Source organism: Pangasianodon hypophthalmus, chromosome 16 (genome assembly GCF_027358585.1).
Source record: "Pangasianodon hypophthalmus isolate fPanHyp1 chromosome 16, fPanHyp1.pri, whole genome shotgun sequence".
Taxonomy (NCBI): Eukaryota; Metazoa; Chordata; class Actinopteri; order Siluriformes; family Pangasiidae; genus Pangasianodon; species Pangasianodon hypophthalmus.
Window position 1 is genome coordinate 15,704,541 of NC_069725.1, and position 21,495 is coordinate 15,726,035.

The window sequence follows — 21,495 nt, forward strand, 5'->3', positions numbered from 1 at the left end:
AGGAATAACTTTTATCATAATATTCTTAAGATAATCAGACTGGAGTAATTAGGAGAATGAAAGACCTGTAACAAAGAATAAATAAACTGTAAGTGTTTGAGAGAGAGAGAGACTGCTTGAGAGAGTGCTAGAGTCCAAGTAAGCCTCTCTATTTAGTAATTTTACATTTTATCAATTTATTGTTTTATTTATAAATCTGGTTCAGCCAAATCTAATAAAATTGTATGCATTTAAATGTAGTAGACAACCACTGTCTTAATCTACTCACCAATGACAAATGCTTCTTTGGACTGGGTGCCATGTTCGTTGTACCAGGGTGGACGACCCGCTGTATAGATGGTTCTCTTGCTTGTGCGCAGCAGGGGGGGCTCTGATTTGCATTGGCTGGTGGTTCGTTTGCGTGGTGACAGACCTGTGTTGACAGATGGGAGAAGCCTGTCCAGAGAGCCTTCACCTCCCCCACTGTGAAGCCAAAAATAAGACAAACAAAAAATGTCACAATCACTTCCTGTTTCATTCTCTTTACAAACTTTAAATAGTTATGTCTTTTTGACAAATTATGACTTTTGACACATTTTACTGGCACAACAGCGAGTGTCATTTGTTTTTGTAAAGAAAAATATGATAACTGATTACATCACCCTGTCCTGCAATACCATGTCCTGTCCGCAGTACAACCTGCAAATATGCAGAAGATTAGTTCTAGATCCAGAAAGTTGAACTGTTCCTCTGTTTCAGACAATTGGTAGCACAGGCTAATAATAAGCTCTGGCATTCATAGATGCTTGTCCCATTAAAGCAAACAGCTAGATCTAATACCACGGCTAGGTAGTCAGCAAGTTTCTGTCATCTGGATGTGGGAAGCAGATTATATCATGGTACATGGAGAAGACCAGGGCAAATTTGGGCCAGTTGAGGGGCACAGCAGAGATAAGAGGTTAACATCCAAACTTTCGGAATATTTGTGAATAGAGGTTGGAGGGAATTGGAGGAGGACTAAAGAAGCATGCATTGGCAGGCAGGACTGATGGAGGAACAGTGGAGAGAGATAAGGTAGATCTGGATTAGGCTGGGTATTGTGCAGTTATTGTGCAGAAGGTTTTGCTCTTAGGATGCTAGGAAGAATGGACGCAGGTTGGTGCAAGGTGGTCAACTCTACAGAACCACCTCAAAACTCTGCAAACCCCAGGACCTCACAGACAGAATATATTGCAGCCTGTGACACTCTGCAGTCCAGCTCCACTGCTGCTAGGATGTTATCCTGTTCAACAAGCGCCTGTAAGAGAGGTGACCATGATAGCTAAGAGGTGTCTCGGTGTGATGCTCCCACTCATAAACTGTCTCTTCTATCCTCTGGAACAGGGTGATTCCACATACAGCCACTGTGTTATGGCTTACTTCTGTTCATTATCTGAACTGCTGCAACTTAACTCAATCCACCAGGGCTTTTGCTATAAAGTTCATGGACTTTAGAGTAATGCTTATGTGTGTAGATCTATCACTTCAATCTGGTTTGATGAACGAATAAACCGCCATTACCCACCAATAAAAAGAGGGTAAATGTACAACATTTGTGCCAGCTAGTAAAAAAAAACAAACAAAAAAACTCATTTGAACTCAGTGACAAAGAAAGTCAATTTAATTGCTGGTCACTTACAAAGAAAGCTACCTTGCCATAATCAAAAGTATTTGTGAGAAAAACATAGTCCTTCTCTTATTTTACAGCAAAACTTGTCAGCTGCTAGTGCCAGCATTCAAGAATTTACATTTTAATTTGAATTTACATTTAAGCTTATTCTCCTCAATGCCCTATGACAGCTGAATTCATGTCTATACTAATGTGTTTCGATTTTTGTCAAAATGTGGACTTCTCTAAACATATCCAAATTATATATCCAAATTACTAGATTACTCACATATACAAAGAAATCTGCCCTTATCACTCCTGTTCTACAGCAATTACACTGGCTACTGGTTAGAGCCCACATCCAATTCAAAATTATGTTTATACCATGTAAAGCACTTTTTACTTAAAGCACACGGACTCGCCCCTTTTTATACTATTTGGCCGAAAGTTTATGGACACCTGCCCATCATACTTATATGTGCTTTTTGAACATCCCATTCCAGATATATTCCAATCCATATAGCTTTTGGAATGTGGCTGTGGGGATTTGCCCATTCAGCCACAAGAGCATTAGTGAGGTAGGGCACTGATGTTGGATGAGAAGACCGGGGTGCAGTCAGTGTCCAGTTGATCCGAAAGGAGTTCAGTGAGGTTGAGGTCAGGGCTCTATGCAGGCCAACTCTCTGCAGTTGGACGCAGATCCTTCAGTGCCACAGCACCCAAATTTTGGAATGCACTCCCTCTGTATCTCAGAGACTGCACAAGTCTTGCCTTATTTAAATCAAACTTCAAGACACACATATTCACAAACTGTTTCCCTTCTACACAAAACTAACTTGATTTCTCTATCACTGCTGTGCCTTTGGTTTCTGTTAACCACTTCTTTTAGAATAGCTACAGTCCCCACGAAAATATTGGAACAGCAAAGCCACTTATTTTTCTATACACTGAAGATATTTGGGTTAGAAATCAAAAAATGAATATGAGATGATAGATCAGAATTTCAGCATTCATTATCCTGATATTTACATCTAGATGTGTTAAACTACTTAGAACGTGACACCTCTTGTTGAACCAACCCATTTTTCAAGTGTTCAAAAATATTGGAACATGTGTCTGACAAGTGTTTCTTGTTACCCAGTTGTACCCTGTAAACTAACTGATTGGACAATTAATAGCGCTGAATAATATACTTTTGGTCTGAGTAGGATTAGTAAGGATTAGGAGCTAAATGGTCCAAACTGCATATTTCGGCATCTTTACGCAAAATGGGGTAATCACTCCTACCTGTACTACAGAATGGCCAACTTTCATGTCTGTAGCATGCAGTGTTTGGTTTGTATGACCTTCAAAATTTTTTTCCATTCGTTTATATGGGGGAAAAAAAGGCGCTTTGTATGGCTGCTATGTGGGATTCGCCTGACCGATCAAAAAGCTGTATACAAGCACACTGCTCCGGGCCAGACGCAACATTTTACTGTAGGTTTGGTGTCAGTATCTCAAAAACTATAGGAGGAGTATGTGCAGAAAATCAGGTGGAAAAATAATAATTAAAGCTGCATTTTCAGGCCAAGCACTCAAACTCGGTGAGCCACATATTCACAGACATGCTACAATTGTTGCCTAAGCAATCACAGGAAAGCCAAGCCAAAACTTTAGGCAAAGGGATTCAAGAGTGATTTGTAGTTTCACTCATGATGTGTATGTTTTGACCACGGACAGTGGTGGAATTCTCTGGCTGTAGGAGGAAAGGTCTAGATGAACAAATGGGCATCAGGGTGGCATTGCTGCAGCATTGTTTAGACAGGTGTCAAGATGATTTGAGCCAACACTGGTGAAGGAGTAGCCAAAATGGTAATTAGATGTAAGCATTTTTGGCGTGTTATTGTAACTTTTGACCAGTATGTGGTGCTATCACAAACTTTGTGGCATAGCCTCAGGTCATGATCCTGAAGATGGCTACCAAGTTTTTTGTCAGTGTGCAAAGTCGCTGCTGATATACAGCCTCACTTCCTGTTTGGCGGCTTTGCCTTCAGATTTATTGGCCTATTATGGGTAAACCCTTTAGACTATTCAAAATTCTTTTGTTAACTTTTGTGACGTTTACTCTGAAGATGATGTGTGCCAAATTTGGTGATAATTGGACAAAATTAATTTATATTGTTTTTGTTTTTGACAAAATCCAAGATGGCGGAAAATCTAATTAGGCAGAAACTGACGTAATAGGGTGCACTGAACTCGTCTCCACCCAGAGAATCCATGGATTCTTGGCTTTAATATTTTGGACACATGGTTCAAAAGTTATGAACATAATTGTACTTTCGAATTAGGCCCAAATTTAACCCAAAGGTGGCACTACAGCATTGGCAGCACTTGGCCCAAATTTGGTCAGAATGTTCCTTAGACCCTCCCCAATCAGTGTGCCAAATTTCACAACTTTTTACCAGACAGTTCTATGGGCTGCCATAGACACACTAGCCAGAAGAAGAAGAAAACATATCAATAGGGTGCCTATGCATCTTTGGTGCTTGGCCCCCCCTAATAACTAGATAGTGCAGTTCCTGCAGAAACTGCGAGTGTGTTGTGACACATTGGTCAATTGTTACACGCACATCATAATACTTCACATATATTTTTAATATTTGGGTTTGCGTATTTATATTCAGGTTTGGGGCTTTTCCAATTTACAAGGTGTTTTTTTTTTTGGGGGGGGGGGGGGCTTTTGGGGCAATTCAGGGGCAAACTGGAGCAATCAGGAGGGTATTTATATTTGGGTTTAGGGAAATTAGAGGTCACTGGTGTATTTATTTTTTTTACTGTTGGGTCAATATGCAGGCAGGGGAATATTTAAATTTTGGTTTGAGGCAATTAGAGGTCACACTAGCAATTATATTTGGGTTTCAGGCAATCACAATTTGCATGTGTATTTATTTTAGGCTTTTGGCTCTGTTTAAAAACACGAAAAATTAGTAAAAGCCAAATCTGACAGTCCCAAACAAATGCTCAAACAGTAGAGTGGTGATGACTTCACCCACTCTAGCCTTCCCCTATTAAAATGAAAGGGGAAAGAAAGGAGGATGTCCACATGGTCGGTTTGATGCGCAATATGTGAGCTTCAACTGAAATTTTTTAGATTTATGATCCCATAAATAAGAGTGAAATTAGAAGACAACTTTACAGACTCCACAATATAGCTAAACAAACCTTCAAAACTTGAAAATATTCACCAAGTCGCTTTACTAATTCAAGTGTGAAGGGTGGATGGTTGATCGATTTGATGCCGAAATGTGTAGAATGTGAAAACTGTTCAATTTATGAGAGTTTAAAAGACGCAAGAGCAGCCAGTGAGACAGTGGAAAGTCTCTTTTAAACAGCCGATATAAAAAAAAAAGACTGGGAAACATAGCAGGAAACAAAAGCTCAAAACATTTATCATGTAGCTGAAAGACATGGTTTGGTTCAGGAGATTCACACGATCGTTTTGATGCCAAAAACATGTAGATTGAGTGGGAATTGTTTGATGTATGAGTGTGTAAAAAATAATTAATTTTCTTTCAAAATTATTAATTTTTATATGAACAACAACAGAAACTATACAACATAAAAAAACCAACACAAGCCAGACCACATTTCAAATGACATAAATGCCTACATGGAGTCCACGGGTGGGACATAAATCACGTAAACAAGGAGACAGGGCACAACAAAATATCATACTATCAAAAATATGTAAAAATGTTTAAATTCTGCTGCCATTTAAATGTTGGAGGAAGCGGCCCCAGACTTTGGAAAGTTTTTTTACAGGACTTTGCTTCATTAAAACATATTATTTCAAGATGTAAGACTGAGACCATATCAGCAAGCCAATCCCTCAGTATGATTCTCTTAGCCACAATCATGCCCATCATTAGCAACAACTGCAAATAATAAGGCAGAGAAGTAACTGTGTTAGAACACACAAAGATGGCCAATTTCATTTCTGGTGGGATATCCCAATCACGGAACAGAATACCATGAAAATATATCTTGCCATAAACCATGGCGCTGTGGGCAGAACCAAAAAGAATGAGATGGGGTTCCCGCTGCACCCTTGCAACGTTCACAAATTGATGACACACCTGGGTAGATCTTGCGGAGTTTGGCTTTAGAATAATACAGACTGTATATAATTTTAAACTGTATTAACTGGAGTCTTGCATTGATGCAACAGCTATATATTCTGCGCAAGATTCTGAACCAAAAAACAACAGATAGATTGATGCCAGAATCACTTTCTCAGGCTATCTTAAGATGATCTGAGGATGTATTCAACTACAAAGAGAACAAGGAAACAAATTGTGAAACCATATGCCTAGTATCTGGTGATTATCGCACTAGAGTATAGAAACAGTGCTCTTTTGGCTGGATCCTGTAGACAGAAAAAGCCTGCTTGACATAATGCTGAATCTGCAAGTAGTGGAAAAAAAATTTAGACTGAGAAAGACCAAATCTACCAAGCAAGTGATCAAAAGAAGAAAAGTGACCATCTGCGTATAACTCCTTAAGTGTACAAAGACCACTGTTACTCCATATTAAACAAGTGCTATCACTCAAAGCTGGTGGAAAATGATCATTCTCACAAATGGGCTGTGTGATACCCAAAATGATACTTAATTTGTTTCAGTACCCTAAAAAAGACCTACAAAATTGAACTAAAAATGAACTACAAAATTGTTAGTAATGCATTTTAAAGAAGCATTCAAATTAGAAAGCAGTAAAGCCGGGAGAGAGCTCCTGTTCACAGAGAGTCCATGTGAAGCCAACTATGAGAATCTCCTGCACTCTCCTCTAAACAGGGTTCATACAGAGTCTTGAAATTTTGGAAAATGCTTGATTTTAATTGGGGTAATTTCAAGGTTTAAAATGTGCTTGAATTTTGAATATGAAAAGGAAAAAGAAATGAAAAAGAAAAGGACTGATGGAGGAGACAGAAAACTAAAAGGAAAGAAAAAGAGGATAACCAAGGATATTCAGGTTCTCTGCACCTCTGCTGATCATAGTGCAGAGAAGGCAGAGAAACTTGGAAAACTCAGCTTGATTTCAAATTCGAATGGACTTTGAAGCGCTGCTAAAGAAAAAGAGCAGGCTCTAGAAAGTGTGGAGTGTCAAATAGGTGAGAAGCTAATGGAGTTGAAAGCACTTCCATGAACTGTACTCTAGGGTTGAACCAACTTGCAAGATTGTTTAAAGTTTGAGCAGTCAAATGTGCATTTTTTTTTTCTCTGTTTCTGCTTGGTTGTTTTAAAAATGTTTACAGTAACATTACAAAGTGGTGTTTTGTTGTTTTGACAATAAGGAAAAATGATTGTACTGTACATTTTGTACAAAATGTTGTGATGATGGGCTGGCAGCCCGCACACACAAACCGACAAGTGCTCCTCACTTTTCCTTCCCGCTATGGTGCTGAAAGGACAGCACCACTTCAACACCACCCGTTGTGGAAAGCACAGGAACGCGTGGCTGCCAGGGGCGGGGTAATCAGGCATAGCTGGCAACCAATGAGGGCTGCGGCAGCTCCCTACCCTCCTTGAGAAGAAGGGGGAGTATAAAAGGGGCCTGCGGTATGGGTAAGGGAGAGAGACTCGGGTTTATCAGAATCAGAATCAGAATTAGCTTTATTCGCCAAGTGTGTGCGCAGACACACAAGGAATTTGTTGTGGTTTTTTAAGGTGCTCCTTGTTACATACATATATACATATCTTACATGAAAACAGAAAACATTTAAATAGTAAGACTTAACAATAAAAATAATAATAATAATAATAATGTACAGATTTGTGCATTATTTACTCTATATACAGCTGTATAAATAAAGAGATATGCATATGTACTAACATAATAGTAGAGAAAGAGGCAGTAATTATGTATGCCCCACACTAACACTGTTCTCTCTATATCTTGCAGACAACAAGAAGGACCATTCACCCACGGCAGTGCCAACCTGTCTGCCTGCCAACCGCAGAGCCCCTTGGGTCCTGCCACTGCACTGCAACCTCTCCTGCATGGTGACCCCTTCACCTAGCATCAAGCCTGCACTACCACCCATCACCCCACTTCCCGCACTTGTAAATAAAAAGTCACTTGTGCACCTTACTTTCCTCTCCTGTGGTTCATGCTCAGACCTCCGCATATGCTAATGCCCAGCGCCTCCTCAACAAGATGACTTGGGACAACAACGTCGAAGCCTACCTCCACACCTTTGAGTGCACTGCATTCCATGAAGGTTGGCCAGAGGAGGACTGGACCGGCATCCTAGCACCCTTCCTCTCAGGGGAGGCCCAGCTGGCCTACCACGCCATGATCCCCTCTGAGGCCGCACACTACGACCAGCTGAAAAGCGAGATCCTGGTGCGCTGCAGCCTCTCATTGACCAGCACGGCAGCAGAGTTTCACCACTGGGCCTACAAATCCAAGGCCAACCCTCGCGGTCAAATGGACTGCCTGTTGCCCTCTGCCAAGAGTTGGCTCCAGCTTTAGTTGTGCACCGCCACAGAGGTCGTCGATTGGGTGGTAATGGACCGCTTCCTGTGGACTCTGTCACCTGAAGAAAGGAAGGTCATGGGCATGCAAAGGTCTTGGAACCCCCGAGAGAGGCTGGAGGCTCTGCAATGTGCCTTAGCAACCCTGGAGATTGGCAGGGGTGATCAGCGCGACATACCTAGGGCCACTGCTTCTCTGGTGCCCAGATCTGCCAGGCCACAGGGAGAGGAGGCCCATCAATCGCCCATATTATGGGACACGCCCTGACAAGCCCATGCCTGTCAAGCCGAACCCCGCCGCCGCCACCTCCAGAGTGGACAAGGTCAGCCCTGTGACCTCCTGGTGGTCCCTTGCTCCAGAACGCGATCCCTCCTGCACCTGGCATACTCCCATCCTCTGGGCAGTCACCGGAGGGCCCGCAACACTTTGGAGAAGCTGCTGGACCGTTTCCTCTAGCTGGAGATGGATGCGGACGTAAAGGCCAGCGGTGCCCCCAATGCCAATGGACCGTCCCATGTCAGCCTCCTACACCCTTAATTTCTCTACCCATTATAGGTGTCCTGGACAGGTATGGATCTCATGGGGCCGCTGCCGAAGTCTGCCCAGGGCCACAAGAACATCCTGGTCATCATGGACTACGCCAACCGATACCCTGAGGCAGTGCCTCTTTGGAAGGCCACCACCCAGAATATCGTCCGAGAGCTCCTCCTCCTCTTCAGCCAGGTCAGAATCCCCAAGGACATCCTCACCGGCCAAGGTACACCCTTCATGTTCAAAGTAATGGCGGATCTGTATCGGTTGTTGCAGGTGAAGCACCTGAGGATGTCCATCTACCACTCTCAAACAGATGGGCTGGTGAAGAGATTCAACCAAACCTTGAAGAGGATGCTTCAGAGGGTGGTAGACAAAGAGGGGAGGAACTGGGACCTGCTCCTCCCTTACATCCTCTCCATCATCCAGGAGACTTCTCAAGAGTCCACCAGCTTCACCCCCTTTGAGCTCCTCTACAGACTGCGACCTCGGGGACTGTTGGAAGTGGCCTGGGAGGCCTGGGTGGAGCAGCCCTCCTCTAATCAACTATGTGCAAGAAATGCAGGAGCAAATCGCCATGTGGCACCCATCGTCCAAGAGCCCAGCAAGAGCAGAGGAGGACCTACAACTGTCCAGCCTAGCCCCGGGAGTTTCAGCCTGGAGACCAGGGCCTCCTCCTCCTTCCCAGTACCTCCTGCAAATTCCTGGCTCGCTGGCAAGGCCCGTACACGGCCCTCAAAAGGGTGGGTACTATAAACTACTGCTTGCAGCAACCAGGTAAGCGGTAAGACACCCAAATTTACCATATTAACCTTTTAAAGAAAGGACTGGCCCAGCCCCTGTGGTGTCTGTGTTCGCGAGTCCCCCCAAAGATCTGCCTGAGCGTGCCTTGGTCCACCGAGGAGGTGAGCTCACCCCAGCCCAGAGCCAGCTCTCGGAGGTGGTGGACCAGTTTGCCGACGTCTTCTCCTCCACCACTGCCCTGACCCCCATCTGGTCCACCATGACATCAAGATCCCAACGGGAGTTGTGGTCCGCCAGCGTCCCTATCATGTCCCAGAGGCCCGTCGTAATGCTATCAAGGAGGCATCATTGAAGAGTCCAGCAGCCCCTGGTCCAGGCCCATTGTCGTGGTGCCAAAAATGACGTCAAATTACAACGTGATTCTATTGGCTCTGGACACACAAATTCACCTTGCACAACAGAGATCTCGGAATAAACAATTTCATTCAAACTTATGACTTAAGCAGGGACATGTTTAAATCATAATATATATATATATATATATATAAAATAATACCTCAAGAATACTTAATACTTTTTAATGACCATAATTTATGACAAATTTATTTATTACCTTCCAAAACTTTTTAATGACCCGCAGATATCCTACCTTTCAAAAGAGACCAAAACCATGCATGTACTTCAAAAGGTTCAAGAACAGCTTTAAATCTAATTTTGGGTATGCCTTTTGGCTAATTTTACAGGATTGGGAAGATTGGGAAGGGGCGAAGCTCGTGGGTTGCTTTCGTGGTATGTTTTTGGTCATTATCCATCTGTACTGTGAAGCACCGTCCTATCAGTTTTGCAGCATTTGACTGACTCTGAGCAGAAAGTATAGCTCTATACACTGTGACTTCATCCTGCTACTTCTGTCAGCAGTGACATCAATAAACACCAGTGACCCAGTTCCATTTGCAGCCATACACTGCCTCCACCATGTTTTGACAGATGATGTGGTATGGTGTGGATCAAGAGCCCTACCTGTCCTTCTCCATACTCTTCACGCTTTCCTTGATTCATTAATCTTGGATTCATCTGTCCAAATAATCTTGTTCCAGAACTGGGAATGGAATAATGAATTTAGTTTGTCCAATTTCTTTTCAGCCTGTGAAAATGGAAGGACTATGTAAACAGTGCCTGTAGTACCTAAAGGTTAATGCAATATTTCTGTTAAAACCCCTTGAATTAAAATTGAAAATCTACACTTCAATCACATCTTGATTGCTTCATTTTAAACCCAGTGTGGTGGTGTGTAGAGGCAAAAGTATGAAAAATGTGTCACTGTCCAAATACTTATGGACCCAACTGTAAATACTCTCAGGTACCATCTAGTCTTTATGTTGGTTTATCCTTTGAAACAACAAATGACGTCTTTGCAGGTGAAACCCTGTTTGTTGTTTAACACTGTTGTTTAACACATTACAAGCAATATCCACAGGGCAGGGGTGAAGGTATCACAATCGACTGTTTGAAGAAGACTTCAAGAGCAGAAATAAAGAGGCCATACCACAAGATGCAAACCACTCAACAGCAGTAAGAATTGGAAGGCCAGATTGGCCTGGGAAATGTTCCGCTGGGAAACCTTGGTTCCTGGCATTCATGTGGATGTTACTCTGACACATCGATCAACCACACCATTAAAACCACCTGGATAATCTTGTATAGGTCATACTTGTGCTGACAAAACAGCTCTGACCCATTATCTTGGAGAACTGACTGTTCACTTGCTGCCTAATATATCCCACACCTTGACAGGTGCCATTGTAATGAAATAATCAATGTTTTTCACTTCACCTGTCATATATATATATATATATATATATATATATATATATATATATATATATATATATATATAAATAAATATATATAATGACACACACGCGCACACACACACACGCATACATATACGCACAGTTCCCTCTGAAAGTATTGGTACGGTAAGGCCTGATATACACCGAAGACATTTAGGTTTGAGGTCAAAAGATAAATATGAGACAATAAATCAGAATTTCAGCTTTCATTTCCTCGTATTCACATCTAGATGTGTTAAACAACTTAGAACATGCCACCTTTTTTTTACCAGACCACACAATTTTTAAATGTGCAAATGTACTGGAACAGATAGTCTTAAAGTAAATAACACTTAATATGTAGTTGCATATCCCTTACTTGCAGCCACTGCACCAAGTCGGCGACCCACTAACATCACCAAACTGTTGCATTCTCCTTTTGTGATGCTCTTCCAGGCTTCTACCACAGCTTCTTTCAGTTGTTGTTTGTTTTGGGGGCTCCTCCCTTCAGTCTCCTCTCCAACAGGTGAAATGCATGCTCAATTGGGTTAAGGTCTGAGGATTGACTTGGCCAATCTAAAACTTTCCACTTTTTTCCCCTGATGAAGTCCTTTTTTGTATTGGCAGTTCCTACCAATTAGACTGGATGCATTTCTCTGTAAACTGGCAGACTAATGTTTCTGCAGATTTCTGAATTCATTCTGCTTTTACTATCATGAGTTACATCAATAAAGATTAGTGAGCCCATTCCAGAAGAAGCTTTGCAAGCCCAAGCCATGACACAACCTACATTGTGCTTGACCAATGAGCTCATATGTTTGGATCAAGAGTAGATCCTTTCTTTCTCCACACTCTGGCCTTTCCATTACTTTGGTAGAGGTTAATTTTGGTTCCAAAACCTTTCTGGATCATCTCTGTATTTCTTTGAGAATTCATATCAGACCTTCTGATTCTTTCTGCTAATGAATGTTTTGCAACCTTTGGCATGGCATCTATATTTCTGCTCTTGAAGTCTTATTTAAATGGTGGATTGTGATACTTTCATTTCTGCCTGTGGAGGCTGTTGGTGATGCCACTGACTGTTGTTTTTGGGTTTTTCATCACAGCTCTCACAATGTTTCTGTCAGCAACTGCTGTCGTTTTCCTTGGCCAATCTATTTGATGGCTGGTTGTTGGTACACCAGTGGTTTCTTTCTTTTTCAGGACATTCCAAATTATTGTATGCCCATTGCTTGTGCAATGGCTCTAATGGATTTTCTCTATTTTCTCAGCTTCAAAATGGCTTGCTTTTCTCCCATAGACAGCTCTCTTATCTTCAGGTTGGCTTATCCTTTTTAACAACAAATGCAGTCTTCACAGGCAAAACCCAGAGCTCATACGAAGAGTACACATTCAGAGCTATTAACTATTTAAACAATTAATCTAACAGGGCACACCTAGGCAACAAGAAACACCTGTCAATCACATGTTCCAATATTTTTGATCACTTGAACAAATGGGTGGGTTCAAACAAAAGGTGCCATGTTCTAAATTATTTAACACATCTAGATGTAAATATCAGGAAATGAAAGCTGAAATTCTGATCCATTGTTTCCTTCATCTTTTGATCTCCAACCAAAATGTCTTTAGTATATAGCAAAAACAAAAGAACTGGCCTTGCCATTCCAATACTTTCAGAGGGGCATGTATATATACACACATATAGTACTGTGCAAAAGTCTTAGGTACCCTATTTTGTTTTTATTTTTAGTACAAATTGTTATAGATATTTATTTTAGGAATTCTGCATTATTGATTTAGTACAAAAACCACTCCACTCCAAATACTACTTTTCTAAATAATAATAATAATAATAATAATAATAATAATAATAATAATAATAAATGTTACAGGAAAATATTTGTACGTCATTAAAGAAAGCGAAATATTATATGAGACCACTTTTCAGACAAAAAAAACATAATGAAGCAACTGCAACAGTCAAAGTCTCCAGAAAAACTGTGGCAGATTCTCCAAGATGCACAGGAAAGCTTAGCAGCTAATTTCCTTTCAAAAAAAAGCACAAACTGTACCTGGGACTACTATTTAAGAAAAAAAAAAAGCAAAGGGCTGTCACAACAAATATTGAATTTGTTTAGTTTATTACTGCTTACTGCACAGTGTAGTATTTATCTTTTAGGACTTTTCCACAGTGTGTGTATACACACACACACATTCCACAGTGTGTGTGTATATACACACACACACACACACACACACACACACACACACACACACACACACATTATATATATGTTTGTAAAGCAAGATAAAAGTTTAGGCAATTATTGTGATATGAATATTTCACAGAATGACCGGCAGATGCAGCTTAAAACCAAATGATCACAAATTTAAGTGTGTGTGTGCATGTGTGTGAGAGAGAGAGACAGAAAGAGAGAGAGATAGAAACAAATAAACTAAGTAACTCAGGCTTACCTTCTGTCTGCCCTTAAAGCCCAGCAGCCTGAGATCCTGGCTCCAAACAAGCCTGGCAGTGTGTTCATGGTGAGCAAGCAAGAGAAAAAGGTTCCTAACTGAGGACTGTGCTTATATATCAGCTTGCTGCCCTGGAGCCAGCATGTACGTAGACAGGGTCACATAAAAACATATGGGTACAAAGCTAATAGCATTACATGCCCTCTGGCAAGTAAGTATGTGGTGCCAAGCGAGAGAGTGTAAAAAGGAAACTGATAGAGACAGAGAGAGATGAAGAGAAAGGAGCAAGCAAGAGAGACAGAGAGAGAGAGAGAGAGAGAGACAAAAGGAAAGAGAAAAGAAACAAAACTATGAGTTACACATTTGTTTTGTTCTTCTTTTTATATTGTAAAGGAGAATTCTTCAGAAATGAAACTGCGTCAGAGCTCCTGCTGCTCTCTGTGTCTCACTGCCTCTATCTCTCCCCTCCCTCCTGTACTATCCAGCCAACGTAAGAGGATAAGCTCTCCCCAAAGATTCTATTGGTGGTGGTATTAATAGCTGCAGGTTGGAGCCCTCCTCCTGTCAGTAGCACACAGCACCCTACACAGGCCTCTAACAGCACTGGGCATCTGGCAGTGGCACTTGGTATCGCAATTGAGCAATGAAGGAGAGACTCCTGTTACTGCCTGCTGCCTCTCACAAAATGAGGTTAGAGGTAGTGGGACAGAAAATTATCATCATTTTCCTTTTTGGGGCCAACTGTAGAAACAAACAAATCAAGCGGCTCCATCATGCAGAGCAGAAAAAGAGGGGGGCGTGGCTGGAGTAAACACAAAAGAGATAAGAGCAGAGGGTGAAGGATACAAGAAAGAGACTGGGAAGAAACAGACATACATCTGTACCTATTGAGACTTAAACCTGCCCTCACCTGCGTCACCCTCACCCCATCAATCAATCGCTCCCTCTCGACCTTGTCTGCATATCCACACAGACAAGCAAAAACAGGAGCATCTTTCACAATTAAATCACAATGTTACTACACACTGTAATATTTATGTCTACACATTCACTGCCATTCAAAATGCCATATCAAAACACCAACAGGAAACTTCACTGGACGGTCTGAATGCTTACAAATAAAAAACTGTGGTTTGTTAAAGTGCTCATTTTCATATTACAGGGCTCTGTGATGTCAGTACTCAAAAAGGCCACTATGAAGAGAGAGAGAGAGAGAGAGAGAGAGGCAGGGGATAGGGAGAGAGGGAGAGAGGGACAGGGAGAGGGAGAGAGAGTATGAAGTGATACATGTGCTACAGCCATACTGCTGTGCCTGTGTTCTCCCACTAGATACACAACTGGTACACAAATGCATTAAAACACGAATTATGCTGCCTTAAGTGAATGACAATTCATGAGAATTGTTCTGGCAAAAAGGCAAGATTTCAAAACACAGAGAGGTTTTCAGACACATAAATAACTGATGACATCATTCTCTACTTAGCGATATGAGATCACTTAGTAACAATAAGAAACAAACCTAAACGTTTATTATAAAGCCAAATAGGTACATAAAAGGAAACCCTTTTTTAAAAACTTATCTAAACACTCCCTAAGCTACAAAAGCCACACTGCACAGGAAAGATAAAATACCTTTTACCACTCCAATATTTCAAACTCAAGCCTATTTCATGACCTAGTAAGTGCATTAAATGCATAAACTCCACATTCACATGCATGCACGCACATGCACCCACACATGACATTTTTAATATGTACTTCAAACAAATTCATGGGCACAAGGAGCAAACAAGAAGAAAAGAGAAATACAACTTACATTGCACTTTGGAAATTCTAAATATTCTAAGCAGTGCATACATGCAAGATAATACTCATTAGGGATTTTGCTGTATTACAAACATCAAGTTCAAACTACTGCGTATGTGTACATGACAGACTAGGAAGACATATTGTTGAGCCACACCCCAAAATCCATGCATGCATATGTTCATGACACATGACTGACAGGCAAGTACCACAGCTGTGCTGACTGGATGGATGTTAGTTGGCAACATTGTTTTTTGTTTTCTTTTTTTGAGTTTTAGTTTGTCCTCAAAGACGTTTTATAACAGAATGTGGAGAACTTCATCAGTATTAGCACTCAGTGTTAAAGTTACGAGAGTAACCAAGTTAGATAGCCAGTTTTGTCTGCAAAAGTTAGTCTGCTTTACTTCCTTGCAGTAAGTATAAGAAGTAGCACGCCATCTGTCAGCTGTTTAAGGCTCTACATTGTGCACCTATGGGTTGAGCAGGTAGCTGTACTAAAAAATAATTACTATTGGAAACAGTGTTCAAGTCAGGTAAACAGAGACTAACAGAGTTTAAGAAATACTTTTTAAATTATGAAATACTCAATATGAAATACTCAAACATATCAAAACACCAACAGGAAACCCCTCTGCACAGTCTGAATGCTTACAAATATGCCACGATCAAAGCCACAGAGATCATACTTTTTCTTCATTCTGATGTTTGATGAGAACATTACCTGAAGCTCTTGACCTGTATCTGTATGATTTTTTTTTTTTTGCATTGTGCTGCTGCAACATGACTGGCTGATTAGATAACTGCATGAATGTGCAGGTGTACAGATATTCTTAATAAAGTGGATAGTGAGTGTATATACACATACTGTGAGGTCTAAAAGCCTGGGACCACATTGAAAATCTGGGATATTTTTTTTCCATTTAAAACTAGAAAAAGTTTTAGAATGTAAAAGATTTTTAACCAAAGAAAGGAAAATGATCAATATCTTGGATATTCAATATACTGCACTATTTCTAACAATAACACTATTTAAAACAATAGCACTATTGGTATTGATACTTTAAATAAATTTTTGATTGTGATATTGACCATGTACCTTTGTACAAAAGGCCAGATTTTCCCTGAGTCTTGTCCTTGTCACTGAAGCGCATGTTCAGATAACAGTGAAATGGATTTAACATGGATCGTCGGGTTTTACATAAATTTGTGAGGTCTATGCCAGCTTGAGTGAATGCTGTTAAAGGGGGGCATAGCAATTACTAGAGTTTCTGAAATCCATGAAAATACACTGTTCAAAAAAAAATTAAGGGAACACTTAAATCACACACTGGATCTCGATGAACAAAACATTCAAGTTGAAAATCTTTACTTATATACACTTGTAATTTGTTGAGAACAAAGTGATGTCACAATGGCTAATGGAAGCCAAAGTCTTCAGCACATTGAGGGCTGGATTCAAAAATACACCGAAAATCAAAGTAAAAAATTGATTAATTTCATCATGGCAATTCATAATGTAAGTCAGTAGCGTGTATGGCCCCCACGTGCCTGTATGCACTCCCGACAACATCTGGGCACGCTCCTGATGAGATGGCAGATGGTGTCCTGGAAGACCTCCTCCCAGACCTACATCAGGGCATCAGTGAGCTCCTGGACAGTCTGTGGTGCTAACTGATGGCTTTGGATGCTCCGATACATAACCTCCCAGAGGTTCTCAATTGGATTCAGGTCTGGGGAAAGTGAGGGCCAGTCAATGGCATCAATGCCTTCGTCATCCAGAAACTGCCTACACATTCAGGCCACACGAGGCCGGGCATTGTCATGCACCAGCGTAAGGTCTGACAATGGCTCTGAGGATTTCATCCCGGTACCTAACAGCAATAAGGGTACCGTTGGCTAGCTACCGAGGTCTGTGCGACCCTCCAAGGATATTCCTCCCCAGATATCACTGACCCACCGCCAAACCGGTCATGCTGGATGATGCTGCAGGCAGCATAATGTTCCCTACGGCATCTCCAGACTCACGTCTGTCACATATGCTCAGTGTGAACCTGCTCTCATCCGTGAAGAGAACGGGGTGCCAATGGCAGACCTGCCAATTCTGGTGTTCTCTGGCAAATGCCAGTTGAGCGGCACGGTGCAGGGCTGTGAGCACAGGTCCCACTAGAGGACATCGGGCCCTCATGCCACCCTCATGGAGTCTGTTACTGACAGTTTGGTCAGAAACATGCACACCAGTAGCCTGCTGGAGGTCATTTTGTACGGCTCTGGCAGTGATCCTCCTGTTCCTCCTCGCAATAAGGAGCAGATACCGGTCCTGCTGCAGGGTTCTTGCCCTTCTACGGCCCTGTCCAGCTCTCCTCGTGTAATGGCCTGTCTTCCAGTATCTCCTCCATGCTCTTGAAATTGTATTGGGGGACACACCAAACCCCCTTGCGACGGCATGTATGGATGTGCCATCCTGGAAGAGTTGGACTACCCGTGCAAACTGACGGGGGTGCAGGTACTGCCTCATGACACAAGTAGTTCTAAGGACCCTAACAAAACACAAAACTAGAGACAAATCAGTCAGGAAGGATAAGGAGAGAGCAATTGTCTGTGGCCACCACCTGCAAAACCATTCCCTTTTTGGGGGTTGTCCTACTGTTGCCTCTCCAGTGCACCTGTTGTCACTTTCAGTTGCACCAAAGCAGGTCAAACTGATTCACAATTACTTATGCGTCCTAACTGGACAGATTGATATCCCTGAAGTTCAGCTAACTTGGTGTTATACTGTAATGATTGAGTGTTCCCTTATTTTTTTGAGCAGTGTATTTCTAAGTTTTTACATTTCCCTCAAGTTATTGCTGACAATATAATTTCTACATTTTTTGCATTAAATTAGAAAGAGATAGGACATGCTTAATGACAAGTTATCCTTGCTTAATGCATTTATTGTACTTTGAGAATAGTGTTCTGTGTGTTTTGTGACACAAAGTACATGGAGGTACTGCATTTAAGCATCAGGTGGCTGTACTTGTTTTGTAGATGAAAGGCAACCCAGATTTGTGCGACTCCGTACCCATTTTGAGGATCCAACCACTGAAGTTCTCCTCTGATATCAAGTACATCTACGTACATCTACCTACATTTACTGAGTTTAATCTGTTATTCCAGAGACAAGATCCATGTTTCTATCTCCTTCATGGGCAGGTATGTGATTTCACCATTTCAGTTAGTGTATTCATGATGTCAGTTAACTGGTTTGTACAGTTGTTTTTGGGAGGTTAATATCTCTGTATTTCAGATAAAGAGTTTCATACAAAAGCTGATGTCAAAGTTCCTGAAGCCTGTAACTTTTAGTTTAGAAAATGTTGACCTTCCAGGACAAGAAAACCAACTGCCAGGTGAATAATTAACTAAATATGTTAATTTTTTTTTTAATGAAAAAAGTGAGTGTGAGTGATTTGGAGTGGTGGCTGACTCCACCAGCTGCTGTAATGGGTAAGAGAGGATACTTCTGAGGTGTTAAACAGGGAGAGAGAGGGATTTTGTAATTAAAATGTGTTTTGTTTTTTTGTCTTGTTTGGCTAAGTTGGTGGTGATGAATTAGTTGCAATTTTATTTACAGAATTTCATAATATTGAAGAAAACTAGTGATGACATTTGAGCTTTTTTATTTATTTATTTTTTTTAAACTTTTTTTCACCTTCTGCCATTTGACGATGCCAGAGAACAGGACAGCATGGGTGAGGAGCTCCTGGATTTCAAATGCTAGAAGACACCGACATCCCAGAAGGGGTCTGGAAAACTGTCAATAAGGATGGGGAGAAAGAATTCCACCGAATGGACATCATATGGGCAAACCTGAGTGCCATGAAGAGCCATTTCATAGGTGCACCCAGGCTCCAAAGATTTGTGAAAGTGGCACAGCTTGTGCTCTGCCTATCACACTCAAATGCAGAATCTGAGAGAACCTTCTCTGTGATAGGCCTCAACAAAACTGCAACAAGAAATAAATTATCACTAGAGGATACACTGTCCTCTGTAATGTGCACCAAGATGACCCAGATGGAACCAGGCTACAAAAATGAGCCACCTGTGCAGATGATTAAAAACTCAAAGTCTGCAGCCTCTGCATTCAACAAAAACATAAAAAAACAGGCTCATAAAACATGTCAGGAAAATGTCTGTAATATTTTACTTCAAAAATAAAGAAAAGCATAAATTGTGTATTTACATTTACACTGTTTTCATTGTTACGCACATTTTACCCCAACTCTCATTTCCGCAAAGCGAAAAAGGCAATTTGATTCATAAATCTCCAGCCAGGAATCCAAAGTTGGCAACCCTAATATATGCACCAATCAGCCATAACATTAAAACCACTGACAGGTGACGTACAGTTGTGTTAAAAAAAAATAGCAGTACAGCATCAGTAATCTGATGAACCACTGTTATTATTAGTAGTGATATTTCTGCATATCAAATAATTTACTTGTAGATGTAGTAGTGTAATAGAAAAACAACAGACTGTCATGACATGCACTCTGCTTGTTTTGAGTAACTGACTCATTCATTGAAAGGGGCATGTTCAAAACAATAGCAGTGTGGAGTTTAATTAGATAATTCAACAATTCTGTGAAAAAACAGGTGTCATTAATTATTAAGGAAGAAGGGAAGCAAATGTTTCACACATTGTTATAAAATATATTTCCTTCTGAATTGCTAAGTAAAATGGGCTGTTCCAAACATTGTGAAGAGGAACAACGCAATTTGATTACAAAGTTGATTGGAGAGGGGAAAACGTATACAGAGGTGCAAATTATAGGATGCTCAGTTAAAATGATCTCAAATGCTTTAAAATGGCAACAAAAACCTGAAACATGTGGAAGAAAACGAGCAACTACTGTTAAAACGGATCAAAGAATAGTCAGAATGGCAAAGATTCAGCAAATCATCCCCTCTAGAAAGATCAAAGATGATTTAAAATTACCTTTAAGTACTGTTACTGTCAGAAGACGTTTGATTGAAGCTAAGCTAAGAGCAAGAAGCCCCTGTAAAGCACCATTGGTGAAAAAAACGGCATGTACAGAATCGATTAAAATTTGCCAAGGAACACATCAATTGACTGTTCTTTTCGGGTCTAGTGGTCATTGACAGTACGTCAGGCGACCCCTGGGTACTGAATTCAAGCCACAGTACACTGTGAAGACAGTGAAGCATGGTGGTGCAAAAATTATGGTATGGGGATGTTTTTCATACTATGGTGCTGGGCCTATTTATCGCATACCAGGGATCATGGATCAGTTTGAATACATCAAAATACTTGAAGAGATTATGTTGCCCTATGCCGAAGAGAAAATGCCCCTGAAATGGGTCTTTCAACAAGACAACAACCCCAAACATACGAATAAACGACATCTTGGTTCCAGACAAAAAGGATTAAGGTAATGGAGTGGCCTGCTCAGTCCCCTGACCTCAACCCCATTGAAAACTTGTGGGGTAACATTAAAAATACAGTTTCTGAAGCAAAACCCAAAAATTCACAGGAACTGTGGAATGTAGTTTGCTCATCCTGGGCTGAAATACCTGTTTCTAGGTGCCAGAAGTTGGTTGACTCGATGCAACACAGATGCGCAGCAGTCATCAAATACAAGGGCTATGCAACCAAATATTAGTACAGTAATTTAAAGTGAAGTTTAATCTTAAAAAATTTAGAGTTTGAAGAGAAAAATGTCAACACTGCTATTTTTTTTAACTGACTGATATTCCTTTTCTTTGCTTCCTGTAAAAGAATAACACAGACTTGATAAAATTTGTTAATGCTTTGATTTGGAATTGAATGTGTAATATTTCCAGTACATTTGAAACATGGAAATAAAAACTATTAAAAAATATTTGCACTTTATTCACTTTTATTAATGCACTGCTACTTATTTGAACACAACTGTAAATAACACTGATTATCTTGTTACAATG

General features: G+C 40.9%; 1 protein-coding gene across 7 annotated transcripts in view; it reads right to left on the bottom strand.

Annotated features, from left to right (window-relative positions):
* uckl1b (uridine-cytidine kinase 1-like 1b) overlaps positions 1-21,495 on the bottom strand; it is a 52,988-nt gene that overhangs the window by 24,814 nt on the left and 6,679 nt on the right. For 4 of the 7 annotated variants that reach the window (XR_008304347.1, XM_053241015.1, XM_053241016.1 and 1 more), the window contains exons 2-3: positions 642-678; positions 269-462 (exon numbers count right to left, since the gene is read on the bottom strand). Coding sequence is in view for 6 of the 7 variants with exons in the window: in XM_053241015.1 (XP_053096990.1) it covers positions 269-462; positions 642-678 (231 nt within the window). In the remaining variant the exon portion in view is untranslated. Of the gene's footprint in view, positions 1-268; positions 463-641; positions 679-13,728; positions 19,517-21,495 lie in introns of those variants that run through there. The other 3 variants (XM_053241017.1, XM_026920630.3, XM_026920627.3) reach the window with 2 other exon arrangements.